The sequence below is a fragment of the Gigantopelta aegis genome, chromosome 7, assembly GCF_016097555.1.
Source record: "Gigantopelta aegis isolate Gae_Host chromosome 7, Gae_host_genome, whole genome shotgun sequence".
NCBI classification, from domain to species: domain Eukaryota; kingdom Metazoa; phylum Mollusca; class Gastropoda; order Neomphalida; family Peltospiridae; genus Gigantopelta; species Gigantopelta aegis.
The window spans coordinates 41,281,990-41,308,726 of record NC_054705.1 but is presented as its reverse complement, the minus strand read 5'-3'; the positions used below and the strand labels follow the sequence as shown (position 1 = coordinate 41,308,726).

General features: G+C 38.0%; 2 protein-coding genes and 1 long non-coding RNA gene across 5 annotated transcripts; 2 read left to right on the top strand and 1 right to left on the bottom strand.

Annotated features, from left to right (window-relative positions):
* Window positions 1-1,042: 1,042 nt before the first annotated feature.
* LOC121377022 lies at window positions 1,043-4,002 on the top strand. The gene is made up of 3 exons (XR_005958573.1): window positions 1,043-1,199; window positions 2,209-2,391; window positions 3,234-4,002. It is a non-coding gene; the product is annotated as an uncharacterized LOC121377022 (long non-coding RNA).
* A 1,034-nt stretch (window positions 4,003-5,036) lies between these two features.
* LOC121376978 lies at window positions 5,037-11,386 on the bottom strand. The gene is made up of 6 exons (XM_041504793.1): window positions 11,206-11,386; window positions 10,371-10,488; window positions 9,382-9,493; window positions 7,823-7,961; window positions 5,722-6,149; window positions 5,037-5,681 (listed from the first exon to the last, which is right to left on the bottom strand). Exons 1-5 carry the CDS (start codon window positions 11,215-11,217, stop codon window positions 5,769-5,771), a joined length of 762 nt encoding a protein of 253 aa, XP_041360727.1. The 5' UTR covers window positions 11,218-11,386; the 3' UTR covers window positions 5,037-5,681; window positions 5,722-5,768.
* Window positions 11,387-14,524: 3,138 nt separating this feature from the next.
* On the top strand, window positions 14,525-18,127 carry LOC121377146 (A-agglutinin anchorage subunit-like). 3 transcript variants are annotated; one of them, XM_041505044.1, is made up of 2 exons: window positions 14,525-14,659; window positions 16,734-18,127. In XM_041505044.1, the coding sequence occupies exon 2, from the start codon at window positions 16,744-16,746 to the stop codon at window positions 17,698-17,700; it is 957 nt and encodes a 318-aa protein (XP_041360978.1). In that variant the 5' UTR covers window positions 14,525-14,659; window positions 16,734-16,743; the 3' UTR covers window positions 17,701-18,127. The 3 variants fall into 3 exon arrangements, with proteins under 3 accessions (XP_041360978.1, XP_041360976.1, XP_041360975.1); XM_041505042.1 differs by having other exon boundaries at window positions 14,635-14,775; XM_041505041.1 differs by lacking the exon at window positions 14,525-14,659 and adding an exon at window positions 15,489-15,828.
* The last annotated feature ends 8,610 nt before the right edge of the window (window positions 18,128-26,737 follow it).

Sequence of the window (26,737 nt, the reverse complement as noted above, 5' to 3'; positions counted from 1 at the left end):
AGACATTATAATCACATATTTTCCAGATGGGGAGACCTGTCCCCCCCCCCATCCCCCCCCCCAAAAAAAAAACAAAAAAAAAAAAAAACACCCCACCCAGGCACCACCAGTAAGAACATTATAACCAGTATCCCACAACTAGCTAGTACATCAAAGGCCGTGGTATGTGCTGTCCTCTGCGAAAAACGTGCATATAAATGATATCTTGCTGCTAATGGGACAAATGGGAAAATGTATCGGGCTTCCTCTGTATGTCCCGATGATTAATAAATCAGTGTACTCCAGGAGAGTCGTTAAACAAAAGAAACTTTAGCAAGGCCCATGGAGTGAATTTGAAGTTAGGGGTACGGGGAGCAGAGGTGGATCTAGGGGGAAGGGGCCTGCCCCCCCCCCCTAAATTTGCGACAGTTACATATTTTATTATACATGTATATTCATTTTCTTTTCTTTTTTACGATCCCCTCCCCCCCCCCCCCCCCCCCGCCAGTGTCCTTGGCATTTCGCCTCATGTAAATGGATTTTCTGGATCCGCCACTGGCGATAGCAATGACCCGCGGATGGAAACTTAAGGGTCCAAAGAGCCAGCTGCCTGAATTTATTACCGAAGAGTTGGGTGGTTGTGGGGGTGGCCTCATTGGGCTATTTCTCGTTCCAGCCAGTGCTCCACAACTGGTGTAACAAAGGATGTGGTATGTGCTATCCTGTCTGTGGGATGGTGCATATAAATGATCCCCTGAAAAGAGTAGCCCATAAAGTGGCGACAGTGGATTTCCTCTCTCAATATCTGTGTGGTCCTTAACCATATGTCCGACGCCATATAACCGAAAATAAAATGTGTTGAGTGCGTCGTTAAATAAAACATTTCCTTCCTTCCTTCTGGGCACAATAACAGGGAATGGGCTGTGGGGCATGGCCTCCACAGCACCCCCCTATTCTACGGACCCTGCTTTAACTTCGATCGTACACGTAGGAGTAAGGTTTTTTTTGTTTTTTTCTCAGAATTTTGAGAGTAAACGGAAAACCCCATTTCTGGAGAATGATCGTCTATCACGAGGTACCACGTGATATCACAGGTTATTTGTAGATCCCTAGGAATATCGTCACTTTCTTCTTCCGTTAGTTAGTGTGAACGATTAGGCGTCAATTTGCAGACGATATTCAAAGAACACTGGTCGATTTATTGTGATTGCCTTCTAGAGGTAAGTGTAATACTACAGTACTTTTATAACGTTTCTTATGTACTCTTGACTATTGTTATTTTTAATGTTTTATCATGTAGAGCAGGGGCCTAACTTTCATATACGCAGGTACGCAGCTGTGTACCACCTGAGATTAAAGATTTTTTATTTGTTATTTTTTCAAATTAAAATATATCACGTAAACGCATACCCAATAGCGTTTTATTCCATCGCCGAAAGTCTGTATGCCACCTGAAAATCCCAAGCTAGTAACCTTCAGAAACGCAAACCAAAACACAAAGGGGCGGGACGTAGCGGATGGTAAAGCGCTCGCTTGGTGCAGTTTTTTTTTTTTTTTTTTTTTTTTTTTTTTTTTTTGCCCCCAGATCAGTTGACAGTGTCACGGTTGGGGAGCCTTGAATCATTGCCTTACAAAAATACATGTATATCTTCATACCTTCTAGTTACATACATTTGAATTTGTTAAAAACAATACATAAATATGAATACAATAATGGTTTTGATCTGAGGGGGACAGGGGAGAGAGAATGGACAGATGAAATGAATGGGGTAAAAAAGAGGAAAGATAAACAGAAACTAAAAAAGAGAGAAAGAAGCATGTATTATTTACTCGTATTGTAGATTAAGATTGGTTTTCTGGTTCTACTGAATTTTGCTTGGTGCACGGTCGGTCTATTTCTCATTCCAGCAATGCACCAAGACTGGTCGTGGTATGTGCTATCCTGTTTGTGGGATGGTGCATATAAAATATCCCTTGCTACATGTTTGACATCCAATGATGTTCTGTCCCGCCCGCCCCCCCCCCCAATCTATATCTCTCACTATGTCTGTCTCTCTCTCTCTCTCTCTCTCTCTCTCTCTGTCTGTCTCTCTCTCTCTCTGTCTCTCTCTCTGTCTGTCTGTCTCTCTCTCTCTCTCTCTCGCGCTCTAGCTCTCTTAGCATCTATCTATGCCCGTAGTTTAGAATGTAATGGTGTCTCATTTTCTTTCTTTCCTCTTTCATTCTTAGAACCAGAATGAGTGGCACCTCGGGCACAGTTTCAACAGGAAGTGACGCCGGTGTTGACATTTCCGGAAGCTGGACTAAGTCGAGTTCCGGCACTGAATCAAACGGGAGCACGTGGTCGCAGAGTGAATCGGCCAGCATACACATTGTGATTAAAAGATGCGATACTCCGCCTATATGTGAAAGGTACTCAAAATACGATTGTTTTCGTTTTTATTTATTTATGCATTTATATTTCTATGTTGTATATATATACATACACATATACATATACTGTTGGAAAGAAATAAGGGAACACATCAAATTGTAGACCATACTTAATTCACTACTAGCGTAGTAATGTCTGTATTTCATACCAAGTCGTAATGTGGGATTGAATGTCTGTATTGTTGGATGAGCTGCCTATATGTTCCCAGTCAATTTTTGACAATATCAATTGATTTTTGATGCAGTCATTATTTCTTGTTGCTAACTGTGTGATCCTTTATTTCTTTCCATCAGTAGGCATATATATTAAATTAATTATTTTATTTATGTTTATTTATTATATATATTTGTTTAAAATTTATATTTATTTAGGCATCTATTATTTATTTACATTGGTTAATTAATTTTATATATTTATTTTGGTCTATCTATTTATATTCCTTGATATTCAATCTTGTTGTTTAATATTTTCTTTAAATACAGCCCTCGCCCTCCCAACCCCATCGTCCAGAAAATGGAATTTTATGATTGATATTAACAGTTTTGCATCAGTATCATCACCAGGCCTTCAAGATGCCCCGGATCTCCCCCCCCCCCCCCCCCCCCCCCCCCCCGTGCCTCACAATAAGCATAACGCCCCCCGCCCTTCTCAAAATACTGGCTACGGGTCTGATCATCACCACCATTATTGTTGTCATCATCTATTTATTCGTGGTTTTAGATATTTGTGTATCTCATTTTCTTTTCATTTTATTTAATCACTGAAGTTAGCTAATTTGAGTGCTTTGCAATTTTAAAGCATCGTTCTTTATATTTTTCAGGTTTCCTCGGTAACGAGATATGACGTCATAACATCAAATCAAAGGGACATATCAGTGCATTTCAACAGGATTCAAATTTTGTTGTGATTCAACTTTTGTTACACATTTACAACTGGATAAGAATACTATTTTCACATTTGATGTATCACGAAACCGTAAATGCCAAATAAATAAATAAAACAGTTGGTGAGCGTCAACAAAACGGGGTGGTGTAAAGTCCCAACCAAGACGTTTTTATCATTTTCCCTCAAATATTCCATCTCAAAACTATTTCTTGAAATACTGAAGAAAGCTTTTCTGTGGTGGAAGGATGGGACATATCTCAGTGGTAAAGCGCTCGCCTGATGCGCGGTCGGTCTAGGATCGATCCCCGTCAGTGGGCCCATTGGCTATTTCTCATTGTATCCAGGGCACCACTACTCTTATGTCACAATTACCAAATGTCTGACATCCATTAGCCGCTGATATTTAAATCAATGTTCTCTAGTGGTGTTGTTAAACAAAACAGACTTCAACTTTACTGTGGGAAAACCCTTGTCTTGCTGAATATATTCAAATTGATTTAAAAATAAACATAAAAACCTGTCGCCCACTAACATTTACCCCCCCCCCCCCCCCCCCTCCCAAAAAAAAGACAAAAAGTGACGCTCACCTACTAACTTTTGTTATGTAGCTTTATAATTAATTTACTTGAAATTTCTTTGTGAGAACTTGCCCATGTATCTGCCAACTTAAACAATAAATTTAATTAGCTTCCTGGCATGTTTAAGGTCTGTGTTTATTACTATTTTATGCCGCAGGTGTTCCTTTACGGCACTGGCGGATCCGGGGGCGGGTATCACGGGTGCCACACCCTGCCAATGTTTTTTTTTTTTTAAATAATATTATTTTAAAAACTTCATCATCCACAAACTACAACACTAAACGAGTTAGCTCCACTAGCCCTGATTCCACTAGCCCCAGATTGTCAGTCATATTGGCTGTTACTGCCACCGGTTGTCATCCCCATTAACAAACTAAATCAAATAAGTAATTACAAAAATTAATATAGTTAAATAAATGTTTTATTCGATAGTGTTTATGGTAATAGCACTTTAATAAATTTTTTAAAACATGACATTTCAAAACCATACAAACAATGCAACATACGTCATAGCACTGACACATTTAGCAACTGATTGTTCAACACTTCCTTCCATCAGATGACCAATGGCACTGAGGTAGGAGTCTAGGGTCCGTTCTGTTGTAATGTAGGCAATGTCATTCAATCTAATTAAAAATTAGCCCGAGTTTCATGTCAATACTTGCAGTCCTGCCAGTGCGATCGGTCTGGCAGATCGAGGGCGCAAAAGTAAAGGTCTAGGGAGTTCGATCCCCGTCAGTGGGATCCCCCGTTGTGGGCCCATTGGGCTATTTCTCGTTCCAGCCAGTGCACCACGATTGGTACATCAACCCCGTTTGTGGGATGGTGCATATAAAAGATCCAAAGGGCGGGAGAAGAAAGAATGTGAAAGGCATAACAAAACAAAAACAAAATTGAAGAGGAAAATATTTTCTTTAATTTTTAATAATTAACAAAACTGAAACATTTCTCTTTAAAAAAATGTTTACTAACAAGAAGAAAAAAAAAATATATATATATATATAATTATTATTATTATTATTATTAGAATGACGTCACAGGGAACATTGATATACTAGCAACCCTGGCAATTAAGAAAATGACAACGGCAAAAAACGTTGAAAAAATTCGTTTCTACGACAGTTTTGCGGTTAATGTGTAAGATAAAAGATTAATTTGTAAATATTACTTCAATAAAATAAAATATTTTCTACGGCAAAATCAATGCCGCGGAAAGTAGAAAACGACACGGCAATCTCCACAGCAATTGTCAGAGTTGTACTAGTACAGCGAAAGAGGTTCACATTTTGTATATAGGAAGCAAGGTCCAAGTCCAGTCAGTGTTTTAAAGTTTTTTTTAAATTTCAAAGCAGTCCAAACGCTACGTGTTTCACTGTCAACAGGATTTCGTCTAGTGTGACATTGGCCCGGGGTATTACGTCATACCTGGACACACATTGGTAACAGGTTGAAATATTCAGAAAGGTTGCCATAGAGTATGATAAGTCCTCGCAAATCCACGAAGAGCTAAGTCGGGAATTCAAGATGGCCGCCATTATCTATTTTATAATAGCATTGCAACCAGACATAATAAAAATGCAAAGAAAGTGTCTAAATACAAGTTGTGCAATGAAATCATTAATTACATGATTTGAGGGGGGGGGGGGGGGTGGATGAAGGAGAATTAATGTTGCCATTACGATGATCTATATATCCAATATGACCCACACTACTTGCGACTTTCAGCTTCTTACTACTGTAATTTATTTTACATTTGGTCAAGTTTAAGTTATTACTCCTGGACTAACATGCTATGAATATTTCACGTTTTATTTATAACCGGTTAGCCGGGGCCTTCTCCGGGTGGTTTTATTTATAACTGGTTAGCCAGGGCCTTCTCTGGGTGGTTTTATTTATAACCGGTTAGTCGGGGTCTTCTCCGGGTGACATCCATGGCAGAATAACTCCTTATGGATATCTCTTGCCGGAGGTCCAAGATTGGTCACGTGTGCTCCCATATTTGGCGATCCCGCATACACAGTGCCCCCTGGTGACGAAATACTGCTCATTGTTCCCTTCGGGCCGGTTGAAGTCGCCGTCGCTGTCCCGTTTCCGGTAACGGAAGAAAAGACGTGACCTTGCTGACCGTGACCTTGACCAGCGGATGATGACGTCGAGACGCTTGACGTATGTGACACGTGACCATGTCCCGTGGTCATGTGAGTGGTTTGAGTGGTTCCGTTTGGTCCGTAGTCCGTGTACTCAAAGTTATCCAGGTGGTGTTTCTTCAAATACTAAAACAAAACGCACAATAAATAATAATAAATAAATAAATAAAAATAGATAAATAATATATAATAATAATAATAATAATAGTCTAACAATAATAGTACTATCCAGTACTCGCCCGCTTGCCAAATGCGAGTTAAAATTCTGACGGATGAGATAAGAAATTACTTGTTCTATTGGCTGGCAGACTAGTAGAAATTCTGCGGGCTTGTAAATGTTAGTTGCTTCTAGTCCGGCGGGCTAGTGAAATATTTTCCATTTTTGCACCCCTGCTACCGTAGTAATAATTATAAAAATAATAATAACAATAATAATAATAATTCTTAGAAGTAATAATAAAAGGTTGTGTTGAGTACGTCGTTAAATAAAACATTTCCTTCCTTCCTTCCTAATAATAATAGACTAATAATAATCATAATTAGTAGTAGTAGTAGTAGTAGTAGTAGTAGTAGAAGTAGTAGTAGTACATGTAGTAGTAGTAGAAGTAGTAGTAGTAGTACATGTAGTAGTAGTAGTAGAAGTAGTAATAGTAGTACATGTAGTAGTAGTAGTAGAAGTAGTAATAGTAGTAGTAGTAGTAGTACATGTAGTAGTAGTAGTAGAAGTAGTAGTAGTAGAAGTAGTAGTAGTAGTACAGTAGTAGTAGAAGTAATAGTAGTAGAAGTAGTAGTAGTAGTAGTAGAAGTAGTAGTACATGTAGTAGTAGTAGTAGTAGTAGAAGTAGCAGTAGTACATGTAGTAGTAGTAGTAGTAGTAGTAGTAGAAGTAGTAGTAGTAGAAGTAATAGTAGAAGTAGTAGTAGTACATGTAGTAGTAGTAGTAGTAGTAGAAGTAGTAGTAGTAGTAGTAGAAGCAGAAGTAGTAGTAGTAGTAGAAGTAGTAGTAGTAGTAGTAGTAATCACAATATTAAATATAGGCTAATAGTAATTATAATAATATTAGTAATAAATAAATACATTGTTTAAATCAGTATAAGAAAGGGTTGGGATGCAGCTCAGCTCACTCACATGATGTGTGGCTGATTGAAAGGTCGGCCATTTTTATTGCAATAGTGTTTTTTCTCGTTCCAACCACTGCCCCAGGACTGGATTTTATTTACTTTTTTCTGAATTAGGATGTGAATGAACCAGTGCTAGTACAATGTAATATTTCGCTTTTAAACGGGACAATGTGAATATTAAAGTTTGTTTTGTTTAACATCACCACTAGAGCACACTGGTTGATTAATCACTGGCTACTGGATGTCAAACATTTGGTAATTCTGACTCGTAGTCATCAGAGGAAACCCGCTACGTGTTTTTATTGGCAGGAAGGGATCTTTTATATGCACTTTGCCACAGACAGGAATACTACGGCATTTGACAAGTTGTGGTGCACTGGATGGAACGCAATATGAATATATATATATATTTCATGTTCGTGTACATCAGAATACTCTAGTTACCTGTGCTGTTGCACCCATTTCCTACCAAAACCTTGAACCAGACGCATGCGTAGGGGGAGGGTTTCAGGATCGAAAACAACCCCTGTTAAAGCGAAATTTCATTTTGTTTTCCCCATATATTCTCAGTAGACACGACCCCGCACAAACCCCACCCCCGAAACTTAGCTCGGCACTCTCTAGGCCCCCTTCCAACACACGCGTCTGCTGATCCATCGCCTATATTTACAGACCTACCTTTTCGACTTGTTGACTCTTGGCGTTGCCACAGCGGACCTGGTTGACGAACGATTCGCAGTTGTTGGTGAGAAGGTTGTACGATTTGTCCCCCAGGCGAGTACGCGCCATGTCCAGGATCCCTTGCGTCATGAACGGTCTGAAATCACAAGTTTACAACTACTTTTATAAGTTTATTTATTGCCTTAAATTTTGCAACTCATTAGCATACATAATAAATACATGCGTTTATTACCCATATGGTTAAAGATATCTTGGTACATATCAAAGTGATACTCCCACTAGAGCGCTAAGTGGGACGTGTTCACGTCATCGATTGGCGCACTACAACCTTACGGGAGCGTCAACCAAACGAATTGAGTGGTATACATTAATGATTAAGATCGATTATGGGTAATAAATAGGATATTAAACTCGCTACCATTTCGTATCATGTTTATATCCCTCGTGAAATAATTTTCATTGTCACTCGCTAAAGCTTGTGACAAATAAAAAAGATATTTCACTCGGGACATAAACATGATACGAAATGGAAGCTCGTTTAATATCCTATACATATGCACCACCTCACAGTCAGGATAATATATATAACGGTTTCTGTTATACCAGTTGTGGAGCACTGCCTGGAACGAGAAATAGCCCAACTGGTCCACATACGGACCTATTCCTGACCGGATTCCAGACCGATTACGTATCAGGCGAACGCCTTACCATTGCGCTATGTCCCGTCACTATTTAGTAAGGATTATTGTGTTTCAACATATTTAAGGCGACGGCACACCACACGAGTTACTCATACGAGAATAGGCGATTGCACAGCAACTGATAAAACCGTAATGTTATCTTCTCACAATCAGCTATTATCGTACTTGGCACTCGTGTCGTGTGGCTTTGTCTTTAGATGCTGGTAAAGGTTTCAGCTGGCGGGTTTTTTTTTTTTTTTTTTTTTTTTTTTTTTTTTTTTTTTTTTTCTACATATTACAATTTAAAAAAACAGTCACCTGCTGGTTTTTTTCTAGTAGGCTTATAATCCTGTAAATGTTATACTGAAACTGAATTTCTGTCTAAACGAACGTAAAAAGAACAGTAAAGGTTTCACACACCACCATTAATTACTAAGATTCTATGTCAAAATGTATTCTATGAAAAATCAAAACACTGTCTAGAGGTTCATATGAGTACTAATGTTAGGGAGTGCTCTCAACTAACAAATACCGTGTAAAAAAATCAACATAAGTCGACCACGATTTTTTTTCTCTCCAGTTAACAGACCTCATGCCTGATGACCGCCTCATGTTGCTGTTATACAAGTGGCACTGAACCACTTGCACCATTGTTATCAGTTAGTACTAGATACAGCAAGTAACGTCAAACCAATACATTACTTAAATACTACAGAGGTCAACCTACGTGTAATCATCAAAGAAAGATTTCAAAAAGCAGTTCAGAATTTTGTAGTATTTATTTAATTTTTTTTTATTTTTTTTTTACGAGGAACTATATTTAGTTAATACAACACGTAACGACGACAAATGGTGGTGTTTTGCCTAACAAACTACCTTTGCTTCTTGTCGAAGGAGTTGTCTTTGTAAAAGGGATTTTCATTGGCCACCTGCATAATATTCTGTCGAAGCACTCCATTGGCTGTCATGTGGGCAACATCACCATTCCCTGTATAATATTAAATAATATATATAAAGAAACGTCACGAATGTTGCCGCTGTACTAAATTATACTGAATAAGTATGAATTTCCTGTCTGAAGCCTCTCTCTCTCTCTCTCTCTCTCTCTCTCTCTCTCTCTCTCTCTCTCTCACACACACACACACACACACACACACATCTCTCTCTCTCTCTCTCTCTCTCTCTCTCTCTCTCTCTCTCTCTCTCTCTCTCTCTCTCTCTCTCCTCACACACACACACACACAATCTCTCTCTCTCTCTCTCTCTCTCTCTCTCTCTCTCTCTCTCTCTCTCTCACACACACACACACATACACACACACACACACACACACACGTGCATTATACATTAAAACATGTTATAAACTGATGGTAAAATACTTTGAATAAAATAATTGAATGACTGATTGGTTGAATGAATGAATGAATGATTTAATGGATTAAATAACTAATGTTTAACGACCACCCCCCCCCCCCCCCCCACCATAGCACAATAATACATATTGGATTGAATGAACTAACTAGTGAACTGACTGACTGAATGAATGAATGAACGAATGAACGAATGAATAAACGAATGAATAAATTAATGAACGAATGAATTGGATGGATGGATGAATGAATAAATGAACGAATTAATTGATGGATGGATGGACGAGTGAATGGATGGATGAATGAATGGATGGATGGATGAAGGAAGGAAGGAAGGAAGGAGTGAATGAATGAATGTACAGCTAGCTAGCTGGCTGTCTGGCTGACTGACTGACTGGCTAGCCGACTGACTGACTGGCTAGCCGACTGATTGTCTGATTAATCGATCGATTGATTGACAGAAAGTCTGACATTATATACTGTGAGAAATCTTACCCACATAGACAGCCCAGTGTTGTATTTTCCCACAGTCAAACCTAACAGCGTCTCCGGGCTCCAGGGTTTTCCGTTTCGAATCTTGACAGCAGCCCATCGCACCCGGCGTCTGGCCAGACTAGAAGAGAAATGTAAGATATCTGTAGAATACATTTTAAACGTTTTACTTTTCCCAATTCTTGATAGAAAAGAAATTAATGGAAGTTAATATAGATCGAAACATGCGTAAACTTCAAAGCACACAGAATGACACACACACGCACACACAGAAATATATGTACTAACAAATACACATTCATGCATACATACATACACACATACATACATACATACATACAATATATATTCATACACGCGCGCGCGCGTACATACACACACACACACACATTCATGCATATACATGCTGTATACATACACGCATATATATAACGCATGCTAGCCCGAGTACTCTGACTGTACGGACATTTGGACAGATATTCAGCCCTCCAAAATATGTGCGTCTAGCCCTTTACATAGAGTACCAGGGCCGTGGCTAGGATTTTTTGTTGGGGGGGGGGGGGGGGAGGGGGCAACTGAGTAGTTAATAGTCTAAAACTCCTTAAACAGTTAAGAAGAGAATTTTCTTTAAGTTTCTATAATGCTTTCCGGATTTTTTCTGCCCTTGCATCCCTCCCCCATCCCTACCCCCCGCTAGCTACGGTCCTGAGTACTCGGTCTAAACGCATGCTAGTAGTGCAGTAAGAAACATAAATTAAGTACACACACACACATACACACACACACACACACACACACACACACACACACACACACACACACACACAAATATACTTACATTGTGAAACATGCTTCCAACGATCTATGAATGGTTGTTTTTCAAACTAAACACTGCACACTGCGTTCGTACAACGAAGACTGTAAACCTGTCTCTTGTATTTGTGTGTGTGTGAAGTAGTCAGGCAGCGTGTGCATGAATCATCTAACGGGTTTTATCGCTTTCTCCGATAACAGCGTTCTCTGGAAATTCCCACTCTTCGAAAACTAGTATTTCCCCGAATAGTCGATAATAAAGGGAGAGAACTCAATAAAATACCGCACTCTTAACAACAGGGTCGAATGTAGTTTTCATCAAATAAATACGTTAAAATTCTATAATAATAATAATAATAATAATAATAATAATAATAATAATAATACTAATAATAATAATAAATCATAACAATAATAATAATAATAATAATATTTAATATTATTATTAATAATTTGTAATAACAATATATATATATATGCCAATATACTTTATTTCCCTCCTTTTTGCTTTGGAAGGGGGGGGGGTTGAGGTAGGTGGGGTGGGGTGCGTGTGTTGTTGTTTGTTTATAAATATGATTATGTTGCCACCCCAGTATCACGATGATCACCAACACATGGGTGAGATTATTAAAGTTACCGGTTAAGACAGGTGACCACTTAAGGCAGGTCGCTATCAGGCTGATTTTTTCCCGAATTAAGCGAAAATCCCTGGATTTTAATAAGAACGTTTGTTAATATTAGCGATACTGACAAAGAGCTATATAGGGTTGCAAACGCTTCGCTATACATTTTTACATGTCATGGATTACAACTAATATTGTGTCCGGAATATTCTATATTAGATGATTTGTGTGAAAAAGTTAAGAGTTTGTTTTGTTTAACGACATCACTAGAGTACATTGATTTAGTAATCATCGGCCACTGGATGTCAAACATTTGGTAATTTAGACTTATAGTCTTAGAGAAGAAACCCGCTACATTTTTCCATTAGGTGCAAGAGATCTTTTATATCCACTTTTATATGCACAGCCAGGATAGCACATACCACGACCTTTGATATACCAGTCGTGGTGCACTGGCTAGAATGAAAAAATAGCCCACTGGGCCCACCGACGGGGATCGATCCCAGACTGACCGCAAATCAAGCGAGCTCTCTACCACTGGGTTACGTCCCGCCCAGATTTGCGAGAAGGCAAGGCAGGTATGTAGTTGTTAATTTCTGGGAAATTCTGGTTTTCAGCAGAATTTTTTTTTTTGATACATACTTGATACTTAAGTTAGGTCAGTCGTATAAATATAGACAAATGACAATAGGACAATAGCGTGTTGTGAAACGGGACACCATGACATTAACAAATGACAACAGGAAGAGTTCGTAGTTAAGGGGAGGGTGAAAGGTGTGTGTGTGTGTGTGTGTGTGTGTGTGTGAGAGAGAGAGAGAGAGAGAGAGAGAGAGAGAGAGAGAGAGAGAGGGGGGTGTGTGGGGGGGGGGGGGTCTTGGTCGTACAACCATAAATTAGAACATATTCGACAATATATCTCTTAAATTTGTTACTCTCTGGTGGATTCATTCAACTAACTGGGTGTTTTTTTCTCCTTCCAACCAGTGCACCACAACTTGTCAAAGTCCGTGGTATGTGCTTTCCTGTCAGTGGGAAAGTGTATATAAAAGATCCCTTGCTGCTAATGGAAAAAATGTAACGGGTTTCTTCTGATGACTTCGAGTCAAAATTAGGATATGTTTGACATGTAACAGCCGATGATTAATTAATCAATGTGGTCTAGTGGTGTCGTTAAACAAAACAAACTGGTTACTCTCCTGTGTGTGGAACTTAAAGGTTTAGATTTGTGAAGCCAGTGTTGGCAGTGGGCCAAGTTTAGGAAGGACGCATCATCTGGGACAACGGGGCGGGTCGTATCCCACTGGTTTCCTTTCTAAGACTATATATCAAAATTATCAAATGTTTGACATCCAGTAGCCGATGATTGATAAATCGATGTGCTCTAGTGGTGTTGTTAAACAAAACAATTAAGCAAACATTCTGGGAGTGGCAGTCCTCCCATATGTGAACAATCTGACAAACTCGCCAGAGTAGGACGAGTCTTTGAAGATATGACCCTGTCTAAAGTTTCCGCTTGTCTCTGCCTAGTGCAGAGATACGATTTTGAAAGTGCTGCTGGTTTTGCCGTTCATATAAAGGCTAATCTAATTAAATACACTAATCTAATCCACTGGTAGAGCTAATTTTAATCAGATTGTATAAAGGCCTATAGATTAGATGTTGATTGGTAGGTGACACGTGGTTAAAATCATAGGCGTCAGAAGTGGGTGGGGCCTATATTTCCATAATTCGACCCAAAATATTAGATATAAAAATGTGTATCGATTCGTTTGCAACCCTACATAGCTATTTGACAGTAATTGATAATATGAATAAATGTTGTTATTCAGATTCGGGCATTTTCCATATATTCTTGCAAAAATAATGCCGCCCTCACCCCCCCCCCCCCCCCCTACAAAAATGGGAGCCCGTACGCCTATGTTAGAGGGGAGGCGGTACTGCTCCACAACTTTGAAGATTATAAACACCTTCCGCAGATAAAAGATGAATTAATACAACTGCACACTCCCCCCCCCCCCCCCCCCCCCCCCCACACACACACACACATATCCCCATCCCTTTTACTGCCATCGTTCGACGCATATAGAAATAGATACACGTGTACACACGTGACAATAACAATGACGTGACATAAGCAAGTTGTTTTCAGGGGACTACTCATTTCCCCGGGAACGATAATGGTTAGATTCTTCGAGATTGCTGAATTCTTCGATCATGGCGGACATCGAAACCAAAACTAGATCAGGAGAAATAACATTTACATTAGGGCTGCGTTCAGCCAGAGAGAGCAGAAAAAAAAAAAAACAACGTCCGCTAAACTGGTGTATGCGCTTCACGGTAAACCAAATGGCGACGTCGGGAACCAACCAAATAGTTTGCGAACGTTAGCGAAACGTTTGCTGGCTGAACTTGGGGAAGGGAATAACTTTTTGTTGCGAATATATTAAAAACGCGTAAATTTTTTAAAATGTATTTTATTGATACTTCATATACATTGTAAAAGGTATACGTAGATATCAAACAAAAGTGAATTACGTTTTTGATAAAATTGAAATATAAAGTATTATTGTTGGAAATAAAGCTTGGAATATTAGGATCGTCGGGAACTGCCATCTTTCGACGCATATAGAAATAGATACACGTGTACACACGTGACACTAACAATGACGTGACATAAGCAAGTTGTTTTCGGGGCATTAGTCAGCTCTCCGGGAACGAGAAATGTTAGATTCTTCGAGATTGCTGAATTCTTCGATCATGGCGGACATCGAAACCAAAACAAAATCAGGAGGAATGAAATTTAGACCAGGGCTGCGTTCAGCCAGAGATAATTATACTACGTCTTTCTTTCCGGAGGTAACCATAAAACAAAAAAGGATAAATAACACAATATTTATTATAATATAAAGTATTAATATTGGAAATAAATCTTGGAATATTAGGATCGTCGGGTAACAAGAAACGAGAGATTGGTAGGCATGCTGATACACTGATATATTATTCAAGTTTGTTTTGTTTAACGACACCGCTAGAGCACATTGATTTATTAGTCATCGGCTATTGGATATCAAACATTTGGTCATTTTGACATATAGTCTTAGAGAGGAAAGCCGCTACATTTTTCCATTAGTAACAAGGGGTCTTTTATATGCACCATCCCACAGACAGGATAGCATATACCACGGTCTTTGATATACCAGTCGTGTGCTATCCAAGAGATGTAGGCCTATTAAAGTTTTAGTATTTGTAATTTTATTTGATAAAATGGATATATTAGTCTGAAACATGTCACAATGGCAGCTAATACGTTAAACCTAATAAGTAGGCTTTATCTGCTAATGCATGATAACAGTGATTTCTACTTCAGCCATTCTCCATCAGGCACGGCGGGGCGGGGGGGGGGGGGGGGCTCTAGTCCCCCTCCAAAGGTTGACTGGCCCTCCCCAAACATTCTGAATAAATAAAAATAGTAGTAGTAAATCTTAAGGCAGAAATGAATTTTACTTGTAGAATGCAGAACATTGCATTTCAGGACATCTAGTTTTTAAACTTTCACGGGGGAGCATACCCCCCAGAAACCCCCTAGAAACTTTCTTTTGCGCCTCCCCGCCTATGTCTACTTGCTTTCGCCGTGCCTGAAAGATCTTACAATGGCAGCAAATACGCTGAGCCTAACAAGTAGGCCTTGCCTGCTAATGCATGACAACCGTTCTTTCAACTTCAGCCATTCTCCATTCGCCACGTAATAACTTGAGAAATATTTTTAAATTGAGGGACCGGAGAAGAGGTAACGCGTCTTTAAGGCTACATTCATTTCTAAATGTCGACTACTCTCCGTTTGCCACGTAATATTATTATAATAGCATTACCCGGGGCGTGTAGATAAAGACAAGGTTTGCCTAGGGGTAACATATTTGTAATTGAATTCAATAGAGATAGCTCATCGACTGTGTCGTGTGACCTCAAGTGTAGCAATAACCTGTTGGTTTGGTCCGGTCCGGGAAAAGTTACTTATTCTGAAGCAGGTACGTTTTTTGTTTAGGTTTGTTTTTGTTTTTTTCAGGCGCGTCACCGAGTATGACGTCGGGGGGAGGGGGAGGAGGGGAGGGGGTAAAGAAATGTTTTATTAGTCCCCTTTAGTTTCATCTCCGTACTTCTGTTTGTCTGTCTTTCTGTCCCACGAATTGTTTTCCGATTTGTAATTTTTTTTTTGTTCACGATGCCTCAAAATATTGAGCTGCAAGTTTGTATTATAGCTACTGTAACAAAATAAGTTTGACTTTCATGTCGATTTGTCCATTTTTGACACAAGTATGGCCATTGAACGTAGAAAATACGAAACTTTGGTGGGTCCAGTATTGTTATTATGTTACAGGTATTGACTTAAATAATACCTATAAACTTTAATAGTTCCTTATGAAAACGAACATCTTTTAAAAACTCTAGAAGTGACACCAGAGTCGGATCTAGGGGGGGGGGGGGAGGGGGGCAGGGGCCCGGCCCCCACCGTAAATTTTGCAATAAGTTATAATTTTGTTATATATTAATTTTATTTTTATTTTTTTTACGATTCCCCTCCAAACCTCCCCCAAAGTTCCCTTGACATTCCACCTCACGTCACTGCCCCCCCCCCCCCAAATGGATTTTCTGGATCCGCCACTGAACACCCACGATTTTTTTTTATGTTACTGGCAATTGGATGATATATTACATGGGTGTACATATACACCACGACTGCTATGTCAAAGCAGGTATGTGTTGTCCTGTAAGAAAGTGCATATAAACGATTCCTTGCTGCTAATGGAAAAAAAAGTAGCAGGTTTCCTCTGAATACTGTGTCAGAAGTAACAAATGTTTAACGCCCAATATCCGACGATTAGTGTGCTCAGCCTCTAGTGTTGTCATGAACCATACATAATTTTACTTTCAGAAACCAAGTAATGGATTTGTTGCTGGTATCCCTATTTGCATTATTGCACCAAGTCGGCGCTTCTGTATCAACATCGTCCTTACAGACTGGGTCGGGTGAGTCTTACTCGGCTGCTACGGCATCATCCGGGGACAGCGTTCTACATACGGGCAACACGGGGACTCATAGAGGCATGAACCACGGACCAAATATCCATCACATCCCAACGGCAGATGAAATCTTTAAAAAGAATGCTGCTATAGCCGAGGATATGGCTCGAAAGCACCAGGAAGCTATGACGAAGCAGCACGAAGATGTACGGAAGCACCAGGAAGCTATAACGAAGCAGCACGAAGATGTACGGAAGCACCACGAAGCTGCAATGTCTCACGAAGCTAACACAAAGCACCAAGAAACTGTGGCAAGTAAGATGCACGTGGAAACAAACACAATTGACCTAGATACGGATTCTTTTCATCAGATGGAAGATTTTAAGGATCCACAAGCAGAGGTTATTTCAGCAACTGACGTCAAAGATGACGTAGTCAGTGCACAGCTATCATCTGTAACTGAAAACAAGGGACAACAACCAAACCCCTCTGAAGAAAATGGAAGTACGAAACGGACAGGACGTTCGTCCTATTCACACTCATCATCGTCCTCAAGTTCTACATCCTCCGACGGCAAACAGCAGTTTACGTCATCATCTATGACATCAGACCCAGATGGCGTGAAGCACACGTGGCATTCGTCAGACGATCCGGACCACGTGTACACTTGGACCGACCGGACGCAGGAGTCGGTGGAGTCATGTGATGAATCTGCAGGTGCGTGCACATCCGCTACTGCTTCCGCTTCCGCTTCTTCCACCAATGGGAAGGGTACGTTTCAGGCTTCGACAATGACGTCAGGACCACATGGCGTCAAACACACTTTTCATTCCTCTGATGAACCGGATAAAGTTTACGTTTGGACGGACAAAAACTGAACCAACAATTTTATATTTGCTGAGAACTGCTCCAGATTGGAATTTTGTGTAAATGCAAGTAGCGTGTGCATAGAGAAAAAGTAACGTAAACCCACAAGGCATAACATAATAAATACGACACCCCTTCTATCCTCATCTCCCTCATGTTATTAAGAATATTTCCCAATATGACCTAATCTCAGACTAAAATGATGACTGGTGTTATGCCATGTTAGGGTCACCCATAAAGTCGGACTATGTGCGCAGAAAATGTGAGATTTTTACACACCCTACTTCATGTACACCTGTTGTGTTCGCTTGAGTTGCAGGATCGAATCACCAATGGTGGATCCATTTAGCTGATTGTTTTTTTCTCGTTCCAGCCAGTGCACCACAACTTATCAAAGGCCGTGGTATGTGTTTTCTTGTCAATGGAAAAGTGCATATAAAAGATCTCTTGCAGCATTAGAAAACAAATGTAGCGGGTTTCCTCTGATGTCTAGGCTACGTGCCAAAAATTACCAAACGTTTGACATCCAATAGCCGACGATTAATTAAACAATGTGCTCTAGTGATCAAAACAAACTTCCTTTTGTATATTTGAACAGGTGTGGTGCACTGGCTTGAAAAAGAAATAATAGCTCAATAGGCTCACATATTGGGATCGATCCTAGCCCAACTGTTTTACCATTGGCACTGGGATCGATCCTAGCCCAACCGTTTTACCATTGGCACTGGGATCGATCCTAGCCCAACTGTTTTACCATTGGCACTGGGATCGATCCTAGCCCAACTGTTTTACCATTGGCACTGGACTACGTCCTGCCCTAAATATGTTAGTACATGTAGTACCTGACGTTTAATTGTGTGAATTTGTAACATGCTGCTGAATAAAAAACATTTACATTATTTGACATTATGATTCAGTAAATCAATGCTTTGTAACACCACTGTACTTTTCAACAGAATACACTGGGGGTATGTACTCTGTCAACGATATGTCGTGATATATATTTTTTCGTATACACGGAATTTATTGGGATGTAAAATCCGGTTTGGGCTACTACAAGCATTAGGGTAACACCAAACGCCTTGTAAATACAGACACCGATATTCTAAATAAGAAAATGAATTTAATTTGTATGCTATGTCATCGAACGGCTCTGTTGGTGGGAAACATTTTACAATGGTTGTAAACTCAGGGCTGTCCCTTTAACTATTGGCTGTGGTCACTGTGGTCACTACTCGATGCCATCCATCACTGTTTGAACAGTATATTCATTTGTGCATGTAAACTTAAATTTCCAGTCAGCTTCCTTCGTCCATTTCAACTTAGTTTCGTGTTTATATCCAATTCAGATTTAAGCACAGTCCTGGACACACACCCAGACATTGAAAAATTAAAATGATACAATCGAATGCAGAATGCACGAGATGACTGGGGGAGGTCTGGGGGGCATGATTTTTTTGTTTAAAAACGGAATTCCGCCAATTAGCGGGAGAATCACATGCCTGCACACCTCAGTTATCTGGGCTGTCTGTTCAGGCAGAGGAGTCAGTGGTTAGTTTGTTAGTGGTTAATGAGAGAGAAGTTGGTGTCGTGGCCTTAGGCCTACACCTACCCACCGAGTTGTTAAAACTCGTCCTGGATGGGAGCCGGTACCGGGCAGTGAACCCTATACCTACCAGCCTTATATCCGATGGTTTAAGCACAACACTACCGAGGCCGGTGTCCAGTGAGCTATGTCTCGTGCAAGTTAAATTTGTGGCAGTCCTCTTACAATCAAAATAGGATTTATCGTCTATATAAGTGGCAGTCCTCTTACAATCAAAATAGGATTTATCGTCTATATAAGTGGCAGTCCTCTTACAATCAAAATGGGATTTATCGTCTATATAAGTGGCAGTCCTCTTACAATCAAAATGGGATTTATCGTCTATATAAGTGGCAGTCCTCTTACAATCAAAATGGGATTTATCGTCCAGATAAGTGGCTGTCCTCTTAGAGGCAAACAAGGATTATCGTCCAGTGGCAGTCCTAATGGCAGTTATGATTGTCTAAACAACTTTTTGTCTCCTCTGTACATAAATACGATTTTGAAAATATTGTTTTCTTCAAATTATAAGTATCAAAAAAATTAAGAAACTATCCTCCTCCCCCTCTCCCATTCCCTAAAATAGTAATAATAATAATAATAATAATAATAATAATAATAATAATAATAATAATAAAAAAATCAACAGCAGTAAAAAAAAAAAAAAAAAAGGAAACAAAAGACTATTACCACTAATTTCTGGTTTTTAGAAATCTTTATTTTTATAAAAAAAAATACACATACCAGTTTTAATGAATCAATATGTTATAATATATTTGATTCATATATATATATATATATATATATATATATATATATATATATATATATATATACACACTGTATATATAAATTAATATTCAATTGACAGTATATAAAACATAATTTTGTATAAATCTTTGAACTCACAGATGTACAATCATTTGCTGATGCAGATAATATACACCAAAACAATGTCAATTTGCTGATGCAAATGATATAAATAGAATAGGCTACATCTGCTGATAAAAATGACATCTAGAATAACCACAATTTAAGAATGGGAATTATGTAAACAGGATATTCAATTTTCATTTTTTTTTCAATTTTCAATATTCAATTTGACAGTGCTGATAATACAAATAGACAGAACAATCAAAGAAAAAACATTTTAATACATCTTTTTTCATGATACAATTAACTCAGTAAATATTCAATGTGAACACCTTAAATAAGAAGTTGTTTTTAGTTGTTTTACCATATTTAATGAAATTTGCTAAAAAGATCTACTGGGCCAGGATTTTGTAGAATATATTAAACGGACGTATCCTAGTTTTTAAACACTAAGGCATATTTTTCACTACTAGAGTCGTTTATGATCAACGATATCCAACATTACTTATATTTTATTGTTTGGATTATCCATTTTCATACAACCATAGTGTTTCTGGGTCATCCTGGTGTTTCTAATACGACAAAATGCATTTTTCATATTTTTAAAACGAGTGTCTGAGAAGTAACAGTTATGGAGTCATGTTTTAGTAAATTTTTAAGGGTATTTCAACGTCACAGACTCCTGTTTCACTCTGTTGTATCCAAATTTGTTACAGGTTTGTAAATTAATCAAACTCAGTGTCCATTTTTATGGGTTGAAACTAGGGTCTAGGTGAAAAATATGCCTTAGTGTTTAAAAACTAGGGTTGATCTGTACCTTTAATCAATGAATGCCTGTAAGACAGTGTTCTGCCAAAAACAAATGTAATATCTGGAATTTTTTTACTGTTATTTCAATGCAAAGATCAACTGGTTAACACAAAGATAAGATACAAAAATATTATGTTAAAAAGTTCATTAAATTATATATTTAACACTAAAATTATAGGAGACACCAGCTTTTTATTCTGTGTGAAAATGTTTAATAAAGTAGAAGTGGGGAAAAAAAAAGATAAATAAGTTTATCAATTTTCACAGAAATCAAGAACACCAAACATACATGGTGTATGCACCTTAGTGGCTAAAAATAAATTACCTCACAATTTTCTATGAGTCCAGTTGCTAGATCAAGTGAATTAATAATTTTCATGCATGCAAATACTATCTTGTAGCATGTGTGTTATATTATACAAATACGAAATACACTATTAGCCAGTTACATGTATATATACAAAGCATACTCATGAGACAAACTTGAGTCAATATCAAAGCTTTTCATATATACACATAAATATCTTACATACATTTAAAACTGCAATGTGTTCTACGCAATGAGACCACTCCAGTGGGCCCACTGGGATTTTTCTAACCAGTCCTCAACAACTGGTATATCAAAGGTTGTGGTATATGCTGTCCTGTCTGAGGGAAAGTACTAATCGAAAACATCAGGTTTTCTCTGAAAACTGACAGGGCAGCACATACCATGGTGTTTGATATACCAAGCATGACCCTATTACTAATATACCAATTCCTGAAAATTGACAATTAAAACATTCAAGCTGGTTAGTATATCTCTCTTATATCATAGGCATGATAAACAAAAACCTGGTGGTCCTGAACTCCACACGCATACATCAATGCTTTCGATGATCCCTGATGAACAACCATAGGTGCAACTATAAACCAAGTTTCATTGACCTAAAATGTTTGTAAATGCGAAACTTCAATGCAAAAGTTGATGATGTCACCACTGTTGTCGGAAATGTAATTCGTAAATGTATATCTCATCTTTTAACTTCGTAACAGTGAGAAAAAAGAAAGGTTTTCAAAATGGAGGTGGAGGGTGAAATTTTATTTTTTATTTGATCTTTTCAGGAAATTTAAAATACAGCACATTGAGCATCATATGAATTTAAAGGACAAAAAGGTTTATCAATTGTTTTTGTGGGGTTTCTTTTTGGGGGGGGGGGTGGTTTGGGAGGTATTTTGCCAATAAAGGGTGGGCCTTTATTCTCGGGGAACAATTAATGTACATGTAGTTGCAGATAAAAATCTAGAATGTATTTTTTAATGGCCTAATAGTGAAATAAACTGACAGACCTTAGTTTGTAAACACTACGGCATATTTCTGATAATTAAAATTGAACAGAACTTATATTTGGGGGTGGGACATAGCCCAGTTGTAAAACGTTCACCTGATGCACAGATGGTCTAGTGCTGATCCCCCCACCTGTGGGCCCATTGGGCTATTTTTCATTCCAGCCAATGTACCATGACTGATGTACTAAAGGACGTGGTATGTACTATCTTGTCTGTGGGATGAAAGGAGGAAATATTTTATTTAACAACGCACTCATCATATTTTATTTATGGTTATATGGCGTCAGACATATGGTTATGGACCACAGATACTGAGAGAGGAAACCCGCTGTCATCACTTCATGGGCTACTGTTTTCGATTAGCAGCAAGGGATCTTTTATATGCACCATCCCACTGTCCATGCGATGATGTCTTGCTACTAATGGAAAATGTAGAGGGTTTCCTCTGTAAGAATATACGTCAATAATTAGCAAATGTTTGACATTCAACAGCCGATGATTCATAAAATCAATTTTACTTAGTTTTTGTTGTTTGGATAATCTATTTCTGCACATCCAAAGTGTTTCTGGTCATCCTGATATTTCTGTAAAACTACAAAATACATTTTTCATATTTTTAAAAACGCACTTACATGTACATGTACCTCCGAGTAGTAATGGTTATGGAGACAAACTCTAGTGTATATTTACAGTATTTTTCTGTTTCAATGTCACAGACTCCTGTTTCACTCTGTTACAACTTTATCCAAAGACAATACAGGTTTGTAGATTAACCAAACTTAGTGTGTCCATTTTCACAGGTCTGGAATTTGAATAAAAGTTTGCGTTATTTAACGACACCACTAGAGCACATTGATTTTGTATCTTATCATCGGCTATTGGATGTCAAACATATGGTCATTCTGACACTGTTTTTTAGAGGAAACCCGCTGTCGCCACATAGGCTACTCTTTTACAACAGGCAGCAAGGGATCTTTTATTTGCGCTTCCCATAGGCAGGATAACACAAACCATGACCTTTGTTGAACCAGTTATGGACCACTGGTCGGTGCAAGTGGTTTACACCTACCCAATGAGCCTTGCGGAGCACTCACTCAGGGTTTGGAGTTGGTATCTGGATTAAAAATCCTATGCCTCGACTGGGATCTGAACCTGGAATTTGAAGTTATACAATAATATGTCATGAACTTTTGGTTCTGTATTTTGCAATACTAACCTCTCGTTGAAATCCAGAGGCCTAAGGTAATACACATATTAACAAACTAATGAAATCAAACTGTGATTTACCCTGTACGCATCTCACACAGGGGCAGACCCACGACTTTGTGGTGACTATAATATTCATACTAAAAATGAACTGAATGATAGTGATTTTCTTTTTATTGTAAGGTGCAGTTTACAACAAAAGAAGGGAGGGGCTTGAAAGCAGTGCTGGACTAAAGTACTAATCAAAATTATACCCAGGTGATTTTTCAATCTTACTGGGTATATATTAGAAAATCCCTGGAATAAAAACCATAAAAATGTGTCGGTATTATCATGACCTGTTATGGTATTCAAACAACTGGCAGAAAAAATGACAATAAATGACCTGTTATAGATAGAAATATGAGATTTATTTACAATTTTACTGCAAAACATATGTAATTTGGAACAGACTATAACACTCAGGTTTATATTGATTACACTTGACAGGTGAAGTCACAAGTACTAAGCTAAGCAGAGAGGTGGTCTCAGGTGTGTTCAATATCAAACTGGGTGTTACAGTCTGTTTCATATTACATATGTTTTGCAGTACAATTGTAAATAAATCTCATATTTCTATCTATAACAGGTCATTTATTGTCATTTTTTCTACCCGTTGTTTGAATACCATAACAGGTCATGATAATACTGACACATTTTTATGGTTTTTATTCCAGGGATTTTCATAACTAATATATAAGATTGAAAAATCATCTGGGTATAATTTTGATTAGTACTTTAGTTGCCCCTCCTAAATGTGCTCCTGATTATCTCATAGAAACCCAAAGCAGGCATGGTGGAGCCGGGGGGGATGGGGGAAGGAACCCTCCAAATAATTCTGAATACAAAATATTATTAATAGTAAATCTTAAGGTGGAGATGAATTTTACTTGTAGCCCCAACCCACCCCAATAATTCTGAATAAAAAAAATATGATTGGTAGTAAATCTTAAGGCAGAGATGAATTTTACTTGTAGAATGCCGGAAATTGCATTTCAGGACATCTAGTTTTCAAAAAGTCATGGGGGACCATATCCCTAGAAGACCCCTTAAAAATTTTGCTTTGCACCCACAATCTCAGTCAGCACCCCCCCCCCCCCCCCCCCCCCCCCCAATGTCTACTTGCTTCCACCATGCCTGTAAAGATATTATGTAAACTATGTAATAATGTATCTTTCATTTTCACAAGCAAAGAAACAAAATATTCAAAGATAAAATAAGATTAATACCTAAAGCAAAATGGGGTATAGCACTTTAGTTAAAAAAATACATTATATTATATTGGTTTAAAAAAAAAAAAACACAGCAAAATAAAAAACATACAGCTAAAATATCCAGGGAATAAGTTAAAAACTGATTCATGTTATAAAAATAAATTAATAAATTACAGACCAGCTCATCATTTTAATATTTGGATCAAAACAAATACATATGAAACAACAGTTTGTTAAAGCTATTATTAAAAAACAATTAGTAATAATAAAAGTAATAATAATAATAACAAAAACATGATGTACACATGTAATAACCATCCTATCCATATTGTGTTTGAGCAGCGAGTATATCGCAACAAACTATTAATTTAAAGACTTGTTAAAAAAAAAAACAAGAAAAACCAACAACATTTTACTTTCTGTAACCCAGACAACAGAAAACAAAACATTATCAAGGTTTGACCGTTTTCTGTTACCCACACAAAACAACAACACGCTATCAAACTTATTCTTAAAAAAATAAATAATTTAAAAATGTGTTTGACAATATACCGAGAAATAAATCATTCATGATTCGATGTGAACAAATTACTATTACAAGCAACAAATAAACACAGGTTTATAGAGAAATATTATTCATGACCATGGTTGTTCTAATGTCAACAGCAGCCCAAGACAATATTGTTATGTGACTGTTTGGAACATGCCAAGGGCCAATTTCGCAAAACATCGCAAGTTTACGTCTGCGACTAGCAGTTATACCGGGAATATATTTACAAGTGTTCGGCATCTATTTCATGAAGAAAATTACATTATTACAGAAATGGGGCATTTTAAAGACGAAATGAAATGAAATATGTGTACTTTTAACTATATTTCTTGTACTATAACAGTAATAAGAATTGTGGTTTAGTCGTAGATTTACGTTTACGATGTTTAGTGAAAATGGGCCCAAAATATTGATAAGGCTTTTGGTTTTGGTAAGCACCTTTTAGAAATACATCTGACTGAATTGTCAGGAGGTTTTTTTAATTCAGAACACTTTAAAAGATCGTAAATGTCAGCATTTACTCTTCTCCAAATAACGAAAAAGAAAACATACACCATAGTCAGTCCCTAGCCAAACCAAACTTTCTAAATTGTTGCAGCAATGCAGGTTTTTCTTTTCTTCTTCTTGTTTTTGTTTTGTTTTGGACATTAGTACATATTATATATGTCCTCCTCATTCCTTATTAGCCATGGTGTCCCCTCATTTGCCTTGGTACCCTAAATGCTTTCTTTCCCATTTTCAATATAGCCAAGGAAACCCGCTACATTTCCCCACTATCGTCAAAGGATCTTTTAGATGCACTTTCCCACAGACTTGGTATCATATAATCTTCTATCAGATGAATTAATGCAGCATCAGTTTCTCCACCCTTCGACTCGCTATCCGTTTTTTCTTCAGTATCACTGTTGTAAGTAAATGTGTGTCTTTCTTCATTTACTAACAGCTCATATTGATACGGCAAAACGTTTTGCGAACGAACACTCATTGTTTTGGTAAGCTATGCAAGACTTAGATTCTTTATGAGTGGTACGGACTAATGCTTTTAAGTGTAAGGCTTCAGATCAAGGGACGCGTCTCTGACGTCACGGACCTCGTGATTGCCCTGCTCATTAAAGATCGGCAATTTCCGCTAAGAGCTCGTATCTGGGGTTCTTTTATGGAGATATTTTAAGTAATTCATTTTTTATATTTTTTTTTTTTAGGTGATTCAATTTATAATTAATTGTACATGGTTGGTGCCAAATATGGTTTACGTGACATGTTTCCTTTAAGTTGGTATACTTATTTTAATATGTTTTACAAATCTATACATCAACAACCTGCAATTCAGAACACTTGAAAAGATCACAAAGACAACCATTACTTGTTCATCTCCAAATCACTGGCATAGACAGGGGGGAATGGGGGTTGCCATAGGCATACAGACTCCAATTTTTGTAAAG

Excerpts from the sequence above, each read along its gene's own strand:
- LOC121376978 (XM_041504793.1), bottom strand. Across the intron at positions 7,962-9,381 it reads TCCTTCGACAAGAAGCAAAG|ACCGTTCATGACGCAAGGGA; the intron begins GTAGTTTGTTAG and ends TTGTGATTTCAG. Across the intron at positions 6,150-7,822 it reads AGAGTCAACAAGTCGAAAAG|TATTTGAAGAAACACCACCT; the intron begins GTAGGTCTGTAA and ends GTTTTGTTTTAG.
- LOC121377146 (XM_041505044.1), top strand. The coding sequence starts at position 16,744 with ATGGATTTGTTGCTGGTATCCCTATTTGCATTATTGCACCAAGTCGGC.